Here is a 23,634-nt window from a genome sequence, read left to right on the forward strand (position 1 = left end):
CGACAGTATTTCCTAACAGATTGATGTGGGATGTGATGAGGAATGCAGTTGTCATTAACTGAAATGGCAAAGATGGAGGGTAGAGGAGCTTGAGGCGTGGCTAGGGCAGAGTTTATTAAAACCACAACGATTTTTTTGCACAAGGCCCAAAAGTCATATACTTGTCTACTCATATGATTTATTGTGATGCTTATATTTGGGTTTTGGAGTTTCATATTTTGTTCAGTATTTTGAATTATATACTGAATGGCAACTGGTTGAAACACTAGATGTCTTTCCATCTATCAATTGTGTTTTATTTATTTTTCATTATTAGTTGAAACAACCTGAAACTTTTTTGTGTCACATCTCGGCTGTTGTCCTTTGTCCTATCCAGTTGACCATCAGTTTGGTTCTGCAGCTTGAATTGTCACACATTTTTATTTGGTTACTTGAACCAGTTGCTTGTTTAGAGTAGGTACAAATCCTCATGGGATTTGATGTTTGACAAAAGTAGTTGCGCTTGAATAGTTTGAACATTCTAAAGCAGAAAGATTACAAAAATATGACAGAAATAATGTGAAACTCAGGAAAAATGCAGTGGAAATCATGAGTAGTTTAACTGTACCAGTTTTGAGTGAGAGGAAACTTTTGTTTTAGATAAAGCCTATTTTATGGTGTTAGGAGCTGGCCAACTGAATTCCGTTGGTTTGCAGTGCTTCTGCTTTTTATCCTGATGGCATCTTTGGTTTTATCAAGGAGTTGGATTTCCTCCTTATTTCTAAAGAGAAATGTTTACTCTCTTTCAAAAAAAAAAACCTAAAACGGGTTTTGACATCTTAAGCAATATGCTTAAGGTCAGTCAGGCAATACTTGGGCATCTTTACCTGCAGTTCCATATTTCAGACAGTAGACCAACCTCTTACTGTGAGAAATTCCAAGGTTATGGAAATCTATTATATTCCAAATAGAATCATTAACATGTAAAACTAGAAGGGTTAAAGAGAGCATCTAATCCTACCTCCTCATTTTAGAGGTGAGGAAATTGAGACTCATCAAAACTTCAGTGACTTAAAAATCATTTCAGTAAAATCAAATTAGAACTTTTCGTTGTTTTCATGATTAGCTATAATTTTTTGTTTTCAAAAATGTATTGAGATTATAACTCATACACCATAAAATTCACCCTTTAGTGTACAATTCAGTAGTTTTAAATGTATTCACAAATTTATACAACCATCACCACTATCTAATTCCATGACATTTTTGTCACCCCCAAGAAAAACTCTGTGCCCATTAGCAGTCAGTCCTCATTCCCTGTCTCTCCAGCCCCTGGAAACCACTAATCTACTTCCTATCTCTATGAATTTGCCTATTCTGAACATTCATGTAAAAAGAATCGTACAATATGTGGCCTTTTATATCTGGCTTCTTTCACTTAGTGTAATGTTTTCATGGTTTGTCCATATGGTAGTGTGTATCAGCACTTTATTCCTTTCTATGGCCAAATAATATTTCATTATATGGATTTATCACATTTTATTTATCCATTCATTAGTTAATGGACATTTGGGTTTTTTCTACTTTTAGAAAATATGACTTTATTAGCTATATATTTTTAAAGCTTATATATTATCTGGTTAGCAAAAGAAATATAGTAACACACAGACTAATAGACATACACATATACATGAATGTGTGTCTTGATTCTCCTGGAAATAGGGGGAAAAAAATCAGTAAACTGCCCTCTATGATCAGTAAGTTCAAAATTGATGATTTTGAAGTAAGGTTACCTACCACCTTACTTTCCATCTCCATAACTTTTTTAAGGAATTTCAAATTAGGAAAGTATCAAAAGAAATATTTTTGGTATCTTCACTGGTATGAGGTGATTCAGGAAATGCTGAAGTACAGAAGTTAAGTTAATTTGCATTTCGTAGGGTGGTTTGATAGATATGTGCAGCATACTTTAAGTCTCAGCAAAAATATAAAGGGTTAACTAAGTCAGCAAGTTTTGATTTTCTTTAAAAACAAATATGTTGTAATGGTGGTTTCAGGTTACAAAATGTATAAAGTCACAGCTTAATCAACTATAGTAAATACTGCATGTCAGTCAATATAGTACTCTTTCAAATAGTTCTCATGATTTTGCCTAAAATCCAAAATGTAAAGAATGTTTAATCTAACACAAGCCAATCCTTTAATTATTGCCACTGCTCTCTATATGGTTTCCATTTCTGTTTCCTTCTTAAAATTGGGAGTCTCTATCTGGACATAGTGTTCCATTCTGAGCCTGACCAATATAATATCCCCAGTGGTAGATCTTATCTCTTCATCCCTAGCTTTTAAAGTGATGATGCTCCATTACTACTGTGGATGCTGCCCTTGTTCATCAAGTGGCTTATTGTAAATTGAAATGCAGCCTTGTGTGAGAGCCAAGCCTTGGGACAAACCTGCCCCCATCAGGAAGCAGGCCTTTATGGAAGCAGAAGAGATGAAAAGGCCTTGGCCTAGAGACCAGTCTACAAAAGACTGCCATGTTGGGCAACAGGACTTCTGGCCTTGCTAAAATCATTTTGTTTTTTTCAGACAGCATTTGTTGGATTCTCTATGTGCCAGGCTCTGTGTCAGAGCTGTTTGTTAAGATGAGTGAAGGTTAAGCCCCTGCCCTTGAAGATCTTACAGTCCAACAAGGGAATGGGCACTTGGTCTATTAGTACAATACAAACGTCCAATAGAGACACATGTCCTATTGCTACTTCAGTCCAAGTCTCTACACCGGACATCACCAGTGACCTCATCATGATACTCCTCCAATTCTGTGGTCTTAATGGAGTATAACTGAAAAGAAGAAGGAACATAGAAGACCACGGATTTCATTTTCTCATTAGCTTGATCCTTACTCCAGAAAGGGACTAACAGCTGGTATAGAGATTCACTTAGCCTCATTTTCACACAAATTATGAGTACTGGGAGCGGGACATGTGTTTGTATGACAATGTTCTAGCAATAACGAGAGTTTTAAAGTAATTGAATAATTAAATTTATTTATGAATCTAGGAGTCAAAACCTTTTATCTGCATTATCACGGTTTCATTTGAGCTAATACAAGCATGAGAGTTTCAGAATAAACTTATATTTTTACCAAGTATCAGTCCAAAGAAAAAGTTTAAAATGTTTTAAAAGTCTGTTTTCCCAACAGATTATTCTTTTTAAAAATCAATACTATCTCACAGGTAGTATTCATTCTACTTGGTCAAAAAGGCACAGTTTTATGTAACTTTTTTGTTGGAACCTGCCTCAGTCTTTGATAGCAATCTCTTGTTAGACAATTCTTATTGCACAGTGACACCCCGTTGTTCCACACACTATTAGCTACTGACTGACCACACCATAGAAGAGACAGGAAGCAATGCCTCTTATTTGAGCTCCGTTTAACACTTCAAGAGCTAATGAAGGATTTTGCACAAAAACAAAAACACTACAAATTACATAGTTAAATCTGCAATCACTTTGAGATAGAAATTGCATCATGGAAACAGTTAACTAAAAACCGGAGAAACTATTAAGACTTGTGCAGAGATTAAAGGTAGTAACCTATTCTGTAATTATGACTTCCTATAAGTTTTATTTATTTTTTCAACATGTCTTTAAAACCATTTTGCTAATGAAAGTTGGTATATCTACTATAGAGTAGGCAAGTGACATCAAGGGGAATTGATCCAGAATTACAGTCCTACTCCTTCTATGCTCACTCCTGAACCAAGTGTGCAAATTGTTCCTTGCCCCTGTCCCATATTCCCCACACCCACTCCTTGCAACATTAAACTGCCAAACACCACCCAGGAACGGATTTCCTATTTCATCATTTAAACCCATTATCTTGTTCCCTTACTATCTTGCCAAACTGGTTTCCCTCCACTTACATTTCTGAGACATGATGTGGCAAGATAACAAGTCTAGACTATTTGTATAAATAGACAGTTGGGTCTTAAAGTTGAAGCAGAGGACCAAAAGCCAGTAGTCCTTTTTTTCTTTTCAGTGTACTGCCTAAACTCCTTATAATCCCAAAGAGATTGTCTAACTCCAAAGCATTTCTTTGTGTTTTAAAGAGTGCTCATTTAGTGGCATTGTGTAGCAGCTGTCCAACAATTGCAAGGCAAAAGACTAACAGTTTGGAAAAGAAAATGAGAGTGCACCATATTCAAATGAAATTTTAACCTTTGCGTAACTTGCCAATTGGAATATACAGTTAACTGAGTAAAGACTAACTTAATCTCTGGAGTGTGTTCACATATACAGTGAGGGTTGGGGTCTTGGAGCTTATGTTTTGAGTGAAGAATCCAGAGAGAGAGTGTGAGTTGATGGAGCCCTCTAGATGAGTTTTAGAGGATTTCTTTCACTATAACCAGAGTTGTGGAAATGGGAAAGTCTTCACCTATGCCTCAAATTATCTGTCTATCCATAAACACTCCAGAATTTTATCTTTTTAAATGTCAGGCATTTGGTCACTGATCTACAGAGTAAGATTATCTAGAAATGACTGTCAAGACAAGCTTGGTGAGTAACCAGGGATGAAAAGTGATGTTATCTCGGAAGGTTGCCATTTAGTGACATGCCCTAATTACGTTATTTAGGTCAATGTATCCCCACTTTAGCATCCTCCCAAATATAGAGGATATTGAGTGTGTGTCCTCAGAAAGCTGTTTGTGGGAACTGATAGTGACTTAGGTAAAATGTAGACAGTGACTGCCACGAGGCAGGTGGGAAAACTAGGCAGGCAGCATAATGCTTGCAGTAAGTGCTGGGACTGAACAGATAAATCTCTGGGTGACGACTGAGCCATTTGAGGAGTGACTGCCACAGACGAGTAAGAATAGCGGTAAAATGGGGATAAAGTTAAAAATTCCCAGAGTACTGTTTTTTCATTCTCATTTCGCTATAAATCTTTTTGGTAATAAATACAAGATGGAAGGGGAGCCTTCCCAGGATTTAATCCTCTCAAAGTTGCTCAAACCAGAATGAATGTTCCCAAAGCACAAATTTAGCTGCCTCTCCGATGCTTCTAAGAAAACGCCTCCTTATAACAGCCTCAGGAACTTATTTCAAATCCCAGACCTTTGTCTTTCATCTCTCTGCTCTTGGGGCTCTGGGTAGTGCCACATCTGGTGGTGGTTTGTGTGAAAGGAAATAATATATATATAATAGTTTCCTGTTTGGTCATTTAAACCTATCCCTGTGCTGGACAGAATTTGACCCACTTTGCTCAATAGCAGAGTCCTGTCACTAAAGTGCCAGTTATTTACAACGGTTGGTCAGACAAAGTTGCAGTGCTTTACCACGAGCCCAAAAGCTGCCCGGGCCCCTTATTCTGACCCTTATTGTTTAGACATTTAGACAAACAGTGTTGTTAATAGTTTAAATTGGAGGCTGGGATTTATTTCTTTAGAGCATAGAATTATTTTTGACAAAGTCTAGTAAATATGGTCATTACCATCATCCTCTTTGTTTATTCATTTTTGGAGCCAGAGTTCATTTTATTCCTGAATTTAAAAAACCCTGAGCTTTATAATTTATTGTGTAAGACTTGCATACATAGAATTTTAAAAACAAAACCAAAAAGATACTAATAATAAAATGAAAGATATTGAATACCTTGCATTCTCTTTTTCTGATTTGGCTTTGGTTCTCTCACTCTGGTCATACTTAACAGTCTTGCCAAGGACATCTTTCTCTGTCTCTCATTTACTGCAGAGGTGGCCAGCTTTCTTCTTTCTGGGCACGTCCATCTGTGGTATTCAATGTCTGAGAGATCATGGAATTTGTGACATTATTTTTGTATATTAGAATCTCCTCACACAGAAAACTCTTCACCTACAGCAGGATCACTGACAATTCCTAGACTTGTATGTTTATATTTGGAAAAAAAATTCCGTTCTGCAATCATCACTTGCTTTCTACTCTAGTCCCTTAAACTAATTTCAATTTTTTCTTCCTTAGCGATATTAGAAATGTAGATACTTCATTTTTGTTTGGACCTCCTAAAATGCTTATTATAAACCAGGGGGAATTGTTTGTAGCATCACAATATGTTTGTTTAGGGCAGGGGTGAGCAAACTATGACCCTCAGGCCAAATGCAGTCAGCGGCCTGTTTGTACACAGGGGTTTTTACATTTTTAAAGGGTGGTGGGTCAGGAAAAACAACAAAGAATGTGGAACAGAGGCTATATGTGTCCCACAAAGTTTAAAATATTTACTATCTGGCCCTTTACAGAAGAAGGTTGCTGATCCCTAGCTTGGACTAGTATCATGTGTTAAAATTTAAAGCTTTATATTTAGAGCAGCTCGTATCTCTTTGAACTTGAGTCATGAACTCTTTTTGGGTACTGCCTGCTGTACCAGGGTAAACTATGTTATATTTATTCCAACTTAGTGTTTAGTTGATTAGACGTTGGAACTATTTATATATTCTTCTAGTGATTGTCAGTTCTGACTGCATTTTAAAATCATCTGGAGAGCTTTAAAAATACTGTTGCCTAGGCCCCTACACCAGAGATCCTGATTTAATTGATCTGAAGGGGAGGCCTGGGCATAGGTGTGTCTTACATGCTCTTCAGGTGATTCTAATGTTCAGGTAGGTCTGAGAACCACAGGCCTACACCACTTGAAAGTCTATTTGTGGACTGACAATTAGACCATAATCTTCGGCAGTTTTTATTCATATTTTTCATTAGAAATATAATAAAGATGCATTATACAAATTGCTCTTTAATTTCAAGACAGAAGTGTTGCTCAGGGAAATTTTAACTGAGACAATTTTGAAATGTGAAGAGCATATGAAACAGAAAATGCAGAGCCCAGAGAAATAGAATTTAAAAGATAGGAACTGAAAGGAGCATGCTGGAAAAGAAAAAAAAGAAAAAAACCACTCAAAATTTCAATACACAAATCACTGAGTAGATTTCTTGCTATCTGGGTAAGTGTCTATTTTCAAAAGTGCTATTAACATAAACAGAGCAGTAAATCTGGGGCACCATACTTTTTTTTCAAAGTTGTTAAGAAGAATTATATCAGTCTGCAGGTGTCACACGCAGTTACTCAGAATCAGAAAGAAGGCTGATCCGGGGTTAGAAGATCTCCTTCTATCTATCTTTTTGCAGCCAACCACGTCCAGGCTGTTTATTTAATACTTCCTCTTGCTAATGAAGGTACTGGTTGGGGATGGGTCGGGCTTTCCCATCTCAGCATAAGACTGCAAGATTTGAATGTGCCCTGGTGCTGGCTTCAGTGACCACAGCAGGTACCCCAGGCAAGAATCTGAGCAGTAATAACAGGTAACAACAGAGTGTGCATCAGACCTCTGACACTTTTCCTTCTAGTTTATTTCCTTTTCTCCCCATTTACCAACGTGTTCTTTTCCCTTTTCTTTTTACATTTTTCCAAACCAGCAAGTGTGGAGGCAAGACACATCAAAGCAGAGATGGGAAGTGAAAGAGCTCTCGTTCTGGACAGATTAGCAAGCAATGTGGCAAAACGAAAAAGCTCAATGCCTCAGAAATTCATTGGTAAGAATACAACCCTTTTTCCTGCTGTTGTTAGCAGATAGTTTGAATGAGATAACATAGAATGATTACTACACAGGCCCTTCCTAGATTAATCTCTGTTAAAATAAGGTAATTTGTTTTCCATTGTACACTTTTTATTCTTTGTTATTCATTTTGATAACTAGAGCAAATAGAATAAAATATTTTAACTAAAGAATCTATTGAAGATGGGAGTATTTGGTATCCAATTCCCTAAACGGAGTTGGTGTTAAAAATGCTGTTCCTTCCTCTTTATTCTGAATGACATATGTTGCATGAGAGAGTTTATGCAATTTACACCAGTAAGATGTTTGAGATAGCATTTTTGTAATCTTTTGTAATTGTATTTTACAACTTGGTTCCGTTATCATGCTCAACCTTTTTTCATGCTCTAAAATGTATTGCCATATTTTCTTGAATTTGATTGAGAGTTGGCTTTAAGAGAAAGTGGTTGGGAAATCACAAATTTAAATAACAGGGTTTGATTTAATCATTTGTCTTACTGGAATTAATTTTTATGCCATTGGTTTTCACGTTGTCAAAAAATACAGCAGAATGAGAGGGCTAAGAAATAATTACGTCCATGAAAAGTGTTAGGACTGCCAAATGGCAGAGATATTTTGTTGAACTCTCCCAGATGTTTACATAAATGTGACCATGATATTTAAAATAGATTTGTATTTGTGAAGTAGGCAGCTGAATTGAATGTATCAGTTTTTCTATAAATTGAAAGTCAGTGATATCAAACAAAAATAGTTATCACGTGAAAATAGACCTCCCTCAATACCAATAATATTTTAGAAATCTGTTTTTCCAAAGCTACTTGCTGCTATTGATTTCTTCAGTCCTTTTGTGTTTATTCTTTTCAATAGCTTTTATAGATACTAACTGCCTGCCTGGTTTTTAAATCTGGTTAAATTTTATTCTGTAGTTTTTTTACAGGTAGGCATTTTATGTGAATTATAGAGATATATTGAAAGAACCCATATATTTCAAAATTACCTAGCTTGGTATTTATGCTTATTTATTTTATTTTGATTAGCTGACAACTTTTTGTACCATTTTAGTCACTTTAAGAATAAATTGTGTCAGACTAAAGTGCGTGCATTTCAGTTTAGAGATCCCCTCCTCCTGACCATCTTCTCTCTCCTTGGTGAGAAATGTCAGGGAGCATGTAGTGACTTCCATAGGGAGTTTAGGCACAATGGACCAATTGTGATTCCAAGACATTCTCTGAAAACATTGCTCATATCTTTTGAGCTTTACTTATGTGAAAACTTTATGACTGGAGTACAAAAGAAAGCTTGGATTGTTACTCTGTGTTTTGAGTGTAATTTAATTTGGGGAAAGTTTTGACTCTAGAAATGGCTGAAGCTGATGTGTGGAGGCACATGGGGAGAGATGAGCAAAAAAAAAGTAAAGTGACAATTTCAGTCGAGTTATGGTCAATACATTTTGGTCTAAGAGAACTAAAATATGAAAGAAGGTCCCTCGTTCTTACAGCTGCCCTAAACCTATGGGTGAGCTAAACCCCTACTTAATCTAAGTTGCTTTGGTATTTTCATGGGTTTAAAAACATGGTTCATCTGTCCAACTCCATGCCATTTGCCTGTTGTGTCAGGGATTCATTCCATCTGTTTATTACCATTGTGACCAGAGCATTTTCACTCCTGTGTTTCCAGACTCATGAGAGATGCTGATCTTGTAGGTGCTGATTTCCGTCATCTTCTGAACCATCAGAAGTTCTCTCTGTGCTAGAATCAGACCCAGTAGAATTAGTTCTTGATCTGAGCTGAGGTAGCAACTTCAGGGCTTCAGGGCCCCGAATAATTAGGGGAATTTTTTTGGTCAATTGTGGTATAGTGCAGTAGGAAGGGCACTGGATTAGAAGCCAAAAGACCCAGATTCCGATTCTAGCTCAGTCATTTCTTAACAGTGTGTGTTTAGACAAATCACATAACCTTTCTGGACCTCTGTTTACTCATCTGTGAAGTGAGGAGACTGCATAGGTGATGAAGTGATCAGGAAGGCACCTCCCAGCTCTATCAGTCTACAAGTCTGTGAGGTGAATTAGAAAAGGCAGCAATTATGAATACTGCTTTGTGTTTATAAGCCCATATGTGTAACTTCAGATAACTTTTTTCTCGAGGCTGTACAGGCATGGTGTTTATGTTATGAACTATATCATATATTTTAGTCTTTTTTAGGAAGTTGTTAAGTGTGAGAATCTATAAAACAACGGCATTAGCTCAACATTCATATAGTTTACTTAGGGCATTACTACTTGTTTATTTGCTCTTATGTCCATTTATTCATCAAGATATCGTTATAGTGCTCCTGCCATATACAGTTGACCCTCTGTATCTGGGTTCCACATCCAAGGATTCAACCAACCTTGGATGGAAAGGCCTACAATGGTTGTGTCTGTACTGAACATGTACAGACTTTTTTTTCCTTGTCATTATTCCCTAAACAATACAGTATAACAATTGTTTACACGGTATTTGCATCGTATTAGGTATTATAAGTAATCTAGAGATGATTTAAAGTATATGGGAGGATGTGTGTGGGTTATATGCAAATACTACGCCATTTTGTATAAGGGACTTGAGCATCCGGGGATTTTGGTGTTCTTGGGAGTCCTGGAACCAATCTCTCATGGATATCCAGGGACAACTGTGCCTGACATTCTTGTCCCTGAATACTGTTCTAATTGTCTAACATTGGCTTATATCCTGAATCTTTGTTTTAGAGATTTTTTTTTAATTAAAGAAACTCCTTTAATCATTTAACTGAATCAACCTTTTTGATAAAAACCAGTAATATCAAGGGGGGGGGAAGGAATATTATGACACTGTGCAGTGTATGGGATGAAGTGATATAAAACATATGGGGCTAATGTTTTCCTTCCTCTTCTTTTCTCTCTCCTATATTTCCTCTCCAAGGCACCATTTTCTGAAAAGGTTCAGCTGCCAGGGAAATGGCAATGGGTAAAGTGTGAAGGAAGATGAGTCACTCCCTTTAATCCTTGCTGACAGTTGCACAGCACTCAGACCTACCTTGGCTTCCCTGACCTCTTGAACTGTGAGGAGAAAGGTGAAATTACACCATTAGGTCAGCCTGTTAATTTCCCAGCAGGCTAGAGATAATTACCAGTAGGTAGCATTTTTCATCCATTAGAGGTGAACTGAGGAAGAGGGACGGATTGGGTTAAGTCTAAATGCATTTAGCAACACAAAACCATGCCTCTTGAAGAGTAAGAGTAAAATTAAGTTGCCCAAGTAGGAGAAAAATAAAGTCATTTTTTCCCTCATTCTCCAAGAAATTTTGTATCCCTTTCTGTAAAATGCGAAATAAATTGACCCACATTCATTGGAAATCAGCATCTTAACATCATCAAAGTAATGCTTAGTTGTTCTTTTCAAAGGACAAGACCTTACTTTTAGCACCTAACCCTTTTAGGGGTTGTCCTTTCTCTCAGTGCTGTTTTCTTGTTATAAACTATTTGACTATACTTCTAACTAGTCCATCTTCAAATCCTTGGCTCAAAACAGAGGCCAGGTTTCTTTCCTGGAGAGAGGAGGAAAGTGACTATATTTCTTTTTCTGATTTTCATTCTTTCTCCATAAACAGATGTGTTATTCAGACCAAAGTGGTTACCATAGCATCTCCTTATTTTTTTAATTCTGTGTATTACTTTATCAAAGGAAGTTTTCATGTTGAAAAGAACATGAAAAAAGATCTCACTTACCCGTGGTAAACATGTTAATGAGGTTTTGACACTTCAACAAACACCGTCAGTTCTGTTCACCCCGTGAAGTAACTAATGAGAGATTGTCTGCTTTGGTTAACAGAGTGACAGGAAGTAGTTTTAATACCTGTTTCTAAGAGCAAAAAGTATCTTCTCCTACCCCTTCCCAAAGGGCTGAAATCCATTATCCTATGAGCATTACAAAGTCATAGCATTTTAGAACTTGAAGAGAGATTCAGAGCCACCCAGTGAAGTTCTTTTACCAAGGAGGGAAGAAGGATGGGAAAGATGGAGAAACACAGCTGGTAGGTGACAGAGCAGGGCCAGAACCTAGGTCTATAAAGTGGTGCAGCATAAGTCTGCTTCTGCAGCACAAGAAAGCTTCTCTGGGAGGTCAGCCACAGCAACGCATGTCATGTCTGCTATCTGGGGGCTTTGGACAGGGAGGAGGCTAGTCATTGAAAGCTAGTGGGAGAAAAGTCCTTGAAGAAGGGCAGTCATTCTCTCTCAAGGGTATGTTTTCTTGAGAAAAGAACTGTCTTCCACTGGTGACTCCATCAGGACAGATGACATCCAAATAGCACTTCACAGTGTCTCAGAGGACAAAGGCTTCTGCAGCAACAAAATGTGGTCTCCAGCTCAGTTTTCCTCACCACCACCCCCACAGCTCTCTCTGTTCTCTCTCCTCCTTCCTGCTTCTTGTTCTGTGGCTCCCCTCTGCTTTCGTCCTCCTGGAAGAAGTGTTAGTCACTTTAGTCTCAATAAGATTGAGATCAGAGCCATAATTATCATCAGATATTCCACTTACCCTACTTACCTGCCTTTTTTTTTTTTTTTGACATGTGCTTGCAGTAAGAGTAAGTGATAATACACATGAGAAATTGTATGAAGATAGCAGCAAATATATTTAAGTGACTCGAAGAAACTTAAAGACTTAAAGAAAACCTGAATATTTCACATTAACCCATCATGATGACTGTAATATTGGAATTGTGTTATTTTTCTAATGTTCAAATCATTTTTCTCCCCTCTTCAAAAAAACCTTTCAAAGGCTCCCCATTGGAAGAAAATCCAAACCACTCAAGCGTTCTGAGCCTTCCGCAATCTGTTTCCAATTTACCTTTTCTAATTTTATCATTTCAGCCAACTGATCCTTTAATTCAGCCACAGTGAACTACTCCCACTTCTATGTAATACTTTTCCACTTCTATGTAATCGTTCTTTCCGTGCGCTCTGTCTGGAACGCCCTCCCTCACATCTGCCCTTAAAAGTACACGTGGGAGCCAGCCCGGATGGCCTAGCGGTTAAAGTTTGGCGCACTCTGCTTCTGCGGCCCTGGGTTTGGTTCCTGGGCGCAGAACCATATCACTCATCTGTCAGTAGCCATGCTGTGGCAGCGGCTCACATAGAAGAACCAGAAGAACTTAAACTATAGACAACTATCTACTGGGCCTTTTGGGGTGGCGGGGAAGGAATTAAAAAAAGAAAAGGAAGATTGGCAACAGATGTTGGCTTAGGGTGAATCTCCCCCTGCCCAAAAAAAAGTACACATGGTCCACATTCCCAATACTCTGCTGAGCTCTCTCGGTTCTGTCCTCCTTCTGCACTCAGGCAAGTTTAACACTCTGCTTTTTGTGATATATATGACTGTCTCCACCATCATCACTACCACCACCTCAGATTATAGGAAGACTTTAAGAAAAGCATAGATTAATATTTACCCATGTTACAGGTGGCACATTTGAGAAGTGGTCTGTATTTTCCTCTCTCTGCTCTCTTGGCTACTCTATACTTTGTTCCACCGCATAGCATTAAGGATACTGATCTATAATGAAATTGCGTAAATGCTGCATCTCCTATTGGATTGCAGTTATATTTATATTCCTCAAAGCACCTAACATGGTGTGAGGCATATAATTATAATAATAATAATAACAATATATCACTTACTGAGTGCTTACATATGCCAAGCACTCTGTAAGCACTTTATAGACATTGGAACAACTCTGTGCATTATAGACATTTCTTGAATGCATGTGCTAGTCCATATGGAACAAAGCACAGTTGCTTTTCCACTGCATATGGGAACCATCCCAACAAAGAATCTGAAGTCACTGCCAGTGGTAGGATTGTGCAGCCATGGGCACGGTAGCAGCTGGGAAACAGCAGTTAACACTCGAACATATACTGAGATATATGGGGCCTTGGATTGCATTCTAGTTCTCTATTTACCAACTGGGTAACTGGAAAGTTAATCAACATGTTTACACTTTAGATTCTTCATCTGACTAAGAAATGATAATTCATCTTAGGTAGAATGAGACAATATATGAAGTACCTAAGACAGCACTGGGTTTATAGTAGGGGCTCAATAAATAGTAGCTATTCTTATTAGTATTATGTATAAAGCACAGGGCTAGGAACTGTGAAGTATAAAGACCAGAAGTAAACAGATTAGGGTGGTGGATCTTATCCTTTGACCCCAGAGGCAGAGGTCTGAATCCACATGCTCAGTTAAGGTCCCTTTTATCTCTAGACTGTGATTTTGTAATTCCAAGCTCGCACCTAGAAGCCAACAATCATATGCCCTCACCACATGGCAGCAATTCAGGTCAGGCGGTTGCTCAGAGTTACCAAAGCATGGATATTAAGGATTGGCACCTTTAAAAAGAATCACAGGTAGGGAATGGCCCAACCAGACAGCCTTGGTATCTAAACTTAGGACTTGCTGTTGCCGCTTATATTTTCATTGGAAGAAAACCTCTAATTTAGCCTGAAGCTGCTATCATTAATCATTCAAAGGTGTGGTACAATTTTGACTAGAAACTGGACTAGAGGCGCCATGCAGGTTTGGGAGCAGTTACACTCTTGTGGTTTGACTAACCTTTTTTATGAGTGTGTTACTAAAGAAACGTGAGCTTTTGGCTTTTCAATTACTGTAGCTTACCCCTTCTGAGTTTCATACACATTGAGTCATCGTGTCTACAGGTGACTGATAATCATCTGCACTACTCAAGTTACCGTAACTCAGAGATGAGGGGATCTGATGATTGCAGGTTGCGTGCACGTGAAGATCTGAGGCTCTCCCATCCTCTTAACAATGAACGATGGTCTGCCTTAACCACAGAACTCAGTCACATATTTCCACTCATCCAGGGGTTTATTTTCCTCTTAATGTTTTGCCTGTTACAACTTTAGCACTCAGCTGTTTTCTGACATATGCTGCAGGTGGTATAGGTTCTGAAATTATAGGCCTAGTTAAGTAAAGCAAACTCTTGGGAGAAAGGATAAAAGCAGAGTTTGTGATGTGCCTGCCCCACCCCGGAAACTTTCTGGAGCTTGTCTGTTAGGTGAAAAGATAAAAAGATTCTCAAGGACCCCCTGGTATTTGGGGAGTTGAGTAGAGCTGGCCACACTGGAAAATCATCAAAAACCTTGAAAAGGCCAAGAAACCAAAGTTCATCATTTCTGTGTCACTTTCAGGGGAATGAATATTTGTGACCTGAGCTGGCTTTCATGTTCTCAGCCTCATTCTTCCTCTTGATCAAAGATGTATCCAATCTGGAAGTTGAAAATAAGAACCATTGATTACTTTGGCCAAGATCTACTTTTCTGTTGCTTTTTATTGAGTTGCCAAGGCAGGGTGTTTTGCTGTGCATATTTTTTCTCTCAGGTTTTGTCTAGAATCTGTCACATTGGCTTTAAGGTAGTGGGGATGCATGACAAATCCATCTGATTAGATTAGATCTTTTAGCTGGTCTTTCTAGCTCCAGTTTCTCACTGTTCTGGTCCATCTTACACATTGCTGTTACATTAATATCCTGAAATAAATTTTGATCACAAGCCTCCTTTGCCCAAGGGTACGTAACAGTTTGCTGTTTGTTCAAATCCAAACCCTATGGTGGGTCATTCAGAATGCCCCTCATTTGGTCCTACCATGTGTTATCTTTTTTCAGTATCTCCCAAAATGTGAAAAGCAGAATGCCAGGAGGCCCACAGGGTATTTAAAAACCTTGATCCACCAGGCAAGAAAATTATTTTCTTTTTTTTTTTTTTTTTTTTGATTGGCACCTGGGCTAACAACTTGCCAATCTTTTTTTTTTTTTCTGCTTTATTTCCCAAACTCCCCCGGTACATAGTTGTATATCTTAGTTGCAGGTCCTTCTAGTTGTGGGATGTGGGACACCGCCTCAACGTGGCCTGATGAGTGGTGTCATGTCCGCTCCCAGGATCCGAACCCTGGGCCGCCGCAGCAGAGCGCGTGAACTTAACCACTCGGCCACAGAGCTGGCCCCAAGAAAATTATTTTCTTTTTAGTTCTCTTTCAATCTCCCTGATTACACCAACGAGAAAGATTTAGACTTAATTTGAAGTTAGTGGTCTTTAACTAATCTCATACTTGGTAATCTCTGTTTTTAACAAAGAGAGAGGGGATCTTCGTCTCCAAGCACTCATAGTAGAATCTGATCAAAATTTAATAAAGTGCTCTGTTTCATTGTCTTTATTTATTTTCTTTTACAAATCCACAATTATGGGAAACTTTTTTTTTCTTCTCCCCAAAGGCCCCCAGTACATAGTTGTATATTCTAGTTGTAGGTCCTTCTAGTTGTGCTCTCTTTATTTTTCATATACCTTCAATTTGTGGCAAGTGATTCTGGTTCTCTGTTTATGTTAGTGATTATAAAGTTTCCTTAAAAAGCAAATTTACTTTAGCAAAAAAAGAAAGAAAGAAAATGTGAGCTGATTCAAACAAAACAAAAACCCTACCATTTACCAAGTGCTTTCTACGTGCCAGGCACTGCTGTAAGCGCTTACTAGTGACCCTGTGAGGTAGATGCAATTATTATCCCCATTTTACATGAGGACATGGAGCCATAGACAGGTTAAATAACTTGCCCAAGATCACGCAACTAGTAACTGATGAGCCAGCATCAAATCAAGTTCTCAACCACCACACTACCCTGGTGTGTGAATATTGCAGAATGTGAAGGAAAAAGTAAAATTTGAGAAATACTTTATTTCATAGTTCTTGATATAGCTATAGCCAACTCTCTTAGTCTTCCCTGCTTGTGTCCTGTATAGTCCCACTGCTCTGCCTTCACTCATGCTTCTCCCTCAATTAGGATGTCTCTTCTACCTCTCCAAAAATCTAAATCCTACCAGTGCATCAAGACCCTCCTCAAAATTTACGTTTTCTGAGAATGCTTTCCCTTCCCCAAGTACTCCTGAATTTTTGCATTCTCTTAATATTTAAATATACAATTTGTACCTTGCCCTTATAATTCTGTTTACAGATGACATATTTAATGCCTCAAACTTGGCATTTAGAATAAAGTCAAAGGCCTCCATAGAGCATGGCAGCCCTTTCACAACTTTTGTCATTTATTTTTCTCCAATTCCATATATATAGGTCTTATTTTTCTCCCACTAGGTTGGAAACACCTCAAGAGCAGGAACTGGTTCGTCCAATCCTTTTGTTTTCCTGTGTTTTTTCATTACTGAACTCTTTCCTGTATGGCAGTGACAAGTTTTAGAACCACAACATGCCTAGGAAATGTTATAGAAAAGCAGATGTGGTTCAGCAAATCTCTCCAGAGTCCAATGTCTACAGAATGAAAGAGCATCAAAAGTAACCTTAGCCTCACTTCCAGCACCTGACACATCCTCCCTGCTTTCTCTTCTCTCTACCAGCTGCTCACCACTGAGCACATCTGCCATCAGTGCAGACCCTGCTCCTGCCTTCCCTGTGGCCAGAGAGCCTCTGTTTTCTAACACACAACACCCACACGCCCTGAAGGTGGCTAAACTCTGTTTTCAAAATTTCTCAGCAGTTTGACATGAGATGTAGGAAAGGGTGACCACAAATAAATTTTTCAGTTAAGTGTGAGATAGGCCCTAATGATCATATATGTATCAATGATATATTTTTTTCAAGCAAAAGAAGAATAACACGCTTTATGAAAGGGACAAAGTTCATGATCTTTCATCAAGGGAGCTTTTCTAAAACTTTCTACATTTGAAGCTCTTTTACTTAAATCTCAGTCATTCTGGTGACTGACATGTTTGGGGAGTGTTAAGTTGGAGTTTGGGGGGCTATTTTTTCCACCTCTGTAGCTATTTAAAGAGGCTAGTCGCTGACCATCCCCACTTTTTGCAGCACTTCTGTCCCCTTGGCTCCCTAGTATTACGAGCAGAAAATAACAAGGAAAATAAGAGTTTGGGAATTGACTGCATCGTAAGAGTTCACGAACAGCAGAAGTACAGAGGCCCCCATGCTCCTGCATAGTAGTAGCTCCCTTGCCTCCTCTAAATCCCGTCCTAGTATTCTCTTGCTTCCTTTTCTCCAGGGTTCCCCTCTGACATGAGCAGTGGAAACAATCACATTATAGCCTCAACTTAATGACATCTCTGACTCTCCCTTTTGCCTGCTGGCTTAATTTATTTTGACTGGCTAAACGTGCTGTCAACCACTGTCCCCTGAGACATCAGCACCGTATGGAACCATTCTGCCTGGGCTGGTGTTCTTGAGCAGGCAACACGTCCTTCCTCATTTTTCAAGGACTCTGGAAAATAATTTTACAAACTCTCTGCCTTTGTGTTGTTCCTTTTGTAACTCTTTCTTTAACTTGTTCTAGGTGACAAGCGCCACTGCTTTGATGTCAACTATAATCCCAGCTATATGTACGAGAAGGAGAGTGAGATAATACAGACCCGAATGATGGACCAAGCCATCAATAACGCCATCAGCTATCTCGGTGCCGAAGCCCTGCGCCCCTTAGTCCAGACACCACCTGCTCCCACATCAGAGATGGTGCCAGTTATCAGCAGCATGTATCCCATAGCCCTCACCCGTGCTGAGATGCCGAATGGTGCTCCCCAAGACCTGGAAAAGAAGAGCATCCACCTGTCAGAGAAGGGCCTGCCTTCTGAAAGAGGCCTTTCCCCCAATAATAGTGGCCATGACTCCACGGACACTGACAGCAACCATGAAGAACGCCAGAATCACACTTACCAGCAAAATCACATGGTCCCTCCTCGAGTCCGCAATGGGATGCCACTTCTGAAGGAGGTCCCCCGCTCTTATGAACTCCTCAAGCCCCCACCCATCTGCCCAAGAGACTCCATCAAAGTGATCAACAAAGAAGGAGAGGTGATGGATGTGTATCGGTGTGACCACTGTCGAGTCCTCTTCCTGGATTATGTGATGTTCACTATTCACATGGGTTGCCACGGCTTTCGTGACCCTTTTGAGTGTAACATGTGTGGATATCGAAGCCATGATCGGTATGAGTTCTCGTCTCACATTGCCAGAGGAGAACACAGAGCCACACTGAAGTGAACATCTGGTCCCAGAGATGATTTGCGCCTGAGCATTGAACATCATTCTTAAAAACTGATAAATCACTCTCAAAATAAACTCAGTTCCAAGCTCCTTTCCGTACCATTTTTAGCATCCAAAGGGTCATATTCACATGGGCAACAGAGAAACGCTGAGTTCATTCAGAAATTGTTTGCAGATATGTCATGTTACTACTTTTGTGAAACTTTTGTTTTCCCATCAAGGACTTGAATTTTATATTTAAAAGCCAATGAAGTATTTAGTCATTATCTTTTGCAGCAACAGAGCAGGCCTTCCTTGGAGTTTGTTGTGAGTCAGAAGAATCCCCTGGTTGTGCTGCATGAGACATTCTTTCTGAGATTCATCAGCCATATATGGAAAAGCCTTTTGGTCATATGCCCAGGACCACAGAGAAGAAGAGCTGACCAGCTGACCTTGCTGGGAAGCCTTGCCTTTCTGCACTTAACACAAGGCTGAAGGGTTAGGATATAATCTCCCCATTCCAAATTATAGTCTATTAATAAGGAAAAGAACAGCAATAAGATAAGCATCTGTTACCAATAACTGAAGACCCCAGTCTCCGAGCATCAGATCCATTTCTTATCACACAAACCAAAAAAGAAGAAGTCATCTGATGATACTTCTGCTTCTACCCTTTACCCTCCCATCTCCAATTAAAAGCTGCTTTGGGCTAAACCAGTCGTCTATAGGGGAAATTCTATACCAGGAGACCCAATGGTTTTAAATATAGACTATCATTGAAACTCCAGGAAGTTGTCCACTGTGGTGATGGCATCCATTTCTTGTAATCAAGACTGGCAGAACTGGGCTCTGAAGGGTGAAATGCTTCAGCACCACCACCCGGGGGAAAAAAAACCCAGCTACCTGAAGTTCTTGGTCTCTTTCATGGAGTATCGGTGTACAGACCCAAAGCAAACTCGCCAAAGATTTTTTTGACAAAAAATACCAGAAAGTCCAAAAAGTGTGACTTAGTGTCCCCTTCCCCACAGGAGAGGAATCAGGGACAGATGCCATGAGTGCTGTTTAGATCAGAGCTGAACTTCATGATGGGGTGAGGAGGGGAGCACCTCTGCGGACGGGTTCTCCTCCATCAGACAGGTTGGGGTTTTCCCCCCGGTTTTCAGTGGAGTTGCTGTGTCCCACAAAGATTCCTGAAAGTCTAATCTTGGTTCTGCAGATGTATCAGTCATCTTACCGTGAGTTATGGGACATGCTATCAAGGAAGAGCACTGTGATAACTACAAAATTAGCGCTGGAATAGGGGTCACAAAATCGGTTTGCTAATTCCATATTTGCCACTAATTAGTTGTATGACTTTGGGCAGACCACTTAATTCTTAAGACTGTTTCCTCAACCGTAAAATAAGAGTTGAATTCAGACATTCTGTAAGGTCCCTTCCAGCTTTACATTTATGTGATTATGCAGTAACCACAGTTAACTTTTAAGCCTCTTAATGTATGGATATTAAGCAGAAGAGTATGTATATGAATTATCTGTTTCACATTTCTTTGGTGTGAAAATGGTAGCTGTTGTTAAGTTTTTCCTTTAACCACTGAGTTGTGAATGTGAAGAGGATGGTGGGGAGGAACAAAAAACAGGAAGGTATTTTGATCTTGCCCCAAAGTGTACACACAAACTGGCACCTGCAGCTGCTTGCCAAAGGCTTTTTTTTTTTTTTCCCCTTTTTAAGAACTTCTGTTAGGGAAAATAAATTCTGCTTCAAGGGACAACTTCATGGAGCCTATTTACAAATTAAGAGTCAGCTTTGTGAACATTTCTACCAGAGCCAAGAATCCCAAATTCCTAGCAGATTAGTGTTTTATGTATCTGCCTTGATATTTCGAAAGGGCTCACGCATTAGGTTCAAACTCAACTCGTTCATGTGCTGCCAGTAATTAAAATGTTCCACCTCAGACTGCACAAATGGCTTATCCTTCTTTGTAGCATGGCGTCTGTCTCAGGAAAAAAGATTTTGTGAAATTCCATGGCAACAGTCCCAACATGTTTGAGATTTCAGCTAAAAGACTAGCTGTATTTCAGTGTGTAGTCTTCAGTGTATCACTGTATTTCCGTAATCGTAGGCTCCAAGCCATGCCAGGTTGCTTATACCCATTGTGAAAGAGGAGCTGCTTATTATATTCTTAAAACATCACACATCCTGTTGACTCTTCAGCAGACAAAAGAAAGAGAATTTGGAAGCAAGGACTAGTAGGAAAGAAAGCTAGGGAAACCAAGCATTTCCACCAGATTAGTGGGAAAGTCTGCTGAAGAGACCATCTTTTGCACCTTAAGATAGTGAAACTAAGGACCATCCCACTAACCTGGGGACTCTTTGTAGATATGACCCTCATTTTCCCTGTGACTAATAGATTTTCTGAATGATTTCCATTCTTCTGAGGTCAGTTTTCTGAGTGGGGTGACCACTCACAAAGGCTGCACTTTCATTGTAGCATTCTGAGTCTAGGTTGAGGCATGTCAAGTCTAGAGAAAATTTTTATGTGGAAACTCCACATTCTTAAAGTTGAACCAGGTGGTATATAGTGGTTACCACCTCAAAGGTAAACACTTCTGTAGGTACTCTTTATACTAATTAACGCCCTCCTCCCCCCCACTTGCTGGGTGGGTGAAGGAGAATCTTAGCAAGATACCTAGAGAGAAGGGCGGGATCAGGATTCACATCTGACCCTCTTGGAAACTGAATTCGTGTAGCAGCTTCAGGCAGCACATTTACTTTCTCAGCCAGAGTCCCTGTGAACGTGAGCCTTGTAGGTCTTCTCTCCTTCATTTCCCACCAACCCTCTTATTAGGCAGGCCTACCACCACGTACCCAGGAGGCCACAATTGGAGAAACAACCAAACCCATGAAGAGTTCCCTTGCAGCCAAGGTGACAGAATCTGGGTGAGGGTAGAGAAGGAAGAGAACTGGCTCTCCAGGTGGTCCTTCTCACTGTTTGGAGTGTTGCGTAGGTATTTTCTACTGGCCCAGAACTAAATAGAAGTGTCTCCTCCATGACCCCCGCCACCAGGAAAAAAAAAATATTAATAAACCCACCAGTGTTTAGATTCCTTAAGTCATTCTCCCAAAAAGAGATCTGCCTTGACATAGATAAGCTAGCTAATCTTATACTATGTTACCCATTCTGAGCTTTTCCTGACAGCTTCTGACTTTGTCAGTGACAGAACTTATTACCTTTTGAATGCAGCTCTTAACATTTTGCTAGCCCGTAATCATTAGGCCCAGATATAAAATGACCCCAGATTTCTCTTGGAAAGAGAAATGTTTAAAAACACAAAATTGTACTCAGTTGAAACACTGTGTTCTTAACAAATCTCACATCAACATGAAGTTTTTCCAAACAGCCTCTGTGTCACTCTTCTTATTCTCCAACTCTGCTTTATACACCCCCTCCTTCCCTCCTCGCCCCCCCCCCCCCCCCCCCCCCGCTAAATGGGAGGTTTAGAATATTTTAAGGGAAAAAGCAGTACTTCTGATATATATCCCAGGGCAGGCAATAAGACCGTAATGGATACGTTAAATGTTAAATTTTTTAAGTCCTAGCTTTAAAGTATATCCCACTGAGAATAGGTCTCTAGTGGAGATTTGGAAACTCTGGGGGGCCAGCCCAATGATGCAGCAGTTAAGTTCGCACATTCCACTTCAGCGGCCCGGGGTTCGCCGGTTTGGATCTCGGGTGCGGACTTGGCACCGCTTGACAAGCCATGCTGTGGCAGGCATCCCACATATAAAGTGGAGGAAGATGGGCACGGATGTTAGCTCAGGGCCAGTCTTCCTCAACAAAAAGAGGAGGATTGACAGCAGGTGTTATCTCAGGGCTAATCTTCCTCAAAAATAAAAGAGACTCCAGGACACAAGATTTGAGTCCTCAGTGATGTCCAAGTTCTTTCACAAAGACTCAGAATTAGGACTTGTGAGCTCAAGGAGAGAAAAGAAAATGGAGTGACGAAAATTTTGTCCTAGAAAATAGCATCAGGCTGTGCAGAAGAGAAGAGATCTACAGTGATATCTCATCTTTTAAAGAATCGGGAGCTGTTTTTGTGCTCAAACAGAAGTATAGTTCAGAGAATCGCTATAAGCAGAGTTCAGAAAAGCAGAATGATTTGGGATTTAAGTGCCTGTAAAGAGGACAATTTTGACCTGAAACCAAAGGTTAAACCTGAGCCATCCTAGCAATAGCACTCTGTTCTCTAAGGCCGAAAGACTGAACGGTTCTGAGAAGGATCACGAACCCAGGGCTAGGGACTGCTGCCTCTAAGGACTGTGGACTTGCAAGAGCCTAGAAGAGAGGTGTAGGCTTTACACTTTTCTGAGTTCTTAACACAAGACTGTACCTCTGTGTACCCAAGCTGTATATAGTCTGGACCCCAGCATGCCATCAATATGATAAAAAGGTCTTTGCACTTTGAAGAAGTTAGATGCAAGTTTCCTCTGACTATTACAATAGTGGACTGTCTTATACATTGATATTAAGTTGTTATTTGAAACTGGAATGTTAATGTTTTCATTAAACAATGTAAGGTCATAACAATGTCTACCTCCCAAGGATGTTGTGAGGTTTTATGTAATTTTGTCTATTGAGTAACGTTATGTTTTTTGAGGGGGGAGGGGGGAAATTATGTTGGATGGTTGCAAATTTTCCACTATATATACTGTATTTAGATTTAAAGACATGGAAAATATTCAAGACCATACTAGGACCATAAGAGTCATTCAGCTGCCAGTGGAGGCAACTGATCTCTAACACGCAGTTTCCTTCATTTTTTTTTAATGCATAAGAGTAGAGAACATGCTGAGCCTTAGAACCAATGTGAGTTAACCACATGCTACAGATACTTCACGGCTTTGCAGCCAGGGAAGTAGAATAGTTTTGCTCCCCTACTGTCCTATGAGCCCTCAACCATTAATTTCCCAAGCAACTTAGAGTTTCCTGAAATGGTCTTC

The 23,634-nt window shown here is 39.6% G+C and overlaps 1 protein-coding gene across 12 annotated transcripts in view; it reads left to right on the plus strand.

Moving 5' to 3' along the window:
- IKZF3 (IKAROS family zinc finger 3) overlaps positions 1-23,235 on the plus strand; it is an 87,362-nt gene extending 64,127 nt beyond the window's left edge. For 11 of the 12 annotated variants that reach the window (XM_023652591.2, XM_070227367.1, XM_070227366.1 and 8 more), the window contains 2 exons: positions 7,429-7,545; positions 17,950-20,598. In XM_023652591.2, coding sequence (XP_023508359.1) covers positions 7,429-7,545; positions 17,950-18,653 — 821 coding nt within the window. In that variant the 3' untranslated portion in view covers positions 18,654-20,598. Of the gene's footprint in view, positions 1-6,966; positions 7,315-7,428; positions 7,546-17,949 lie in introns of those variants that run through there. The other variant, XM_014740721.3, reaches the window with a different exon arrangement.
- Positions 23,236-23,634: the final 399 nt, after the last annotated feature.

The sequence above is a fragment of the Equus caballus genome, chromosome 11 (assembly GCF_041296265.1).
Source record: "Equus caballus isolate H_3958 breed thoroughbred chromosome 11, TB-T2T, whole genome shotgun sequence".
Classification (NCBI taxonomy): domain Eukaryota; kingdom Metazoa; phylum Chordata; class Mammalia; order Perissodactyla; family Equidae; genus Equus; species Equus caballus.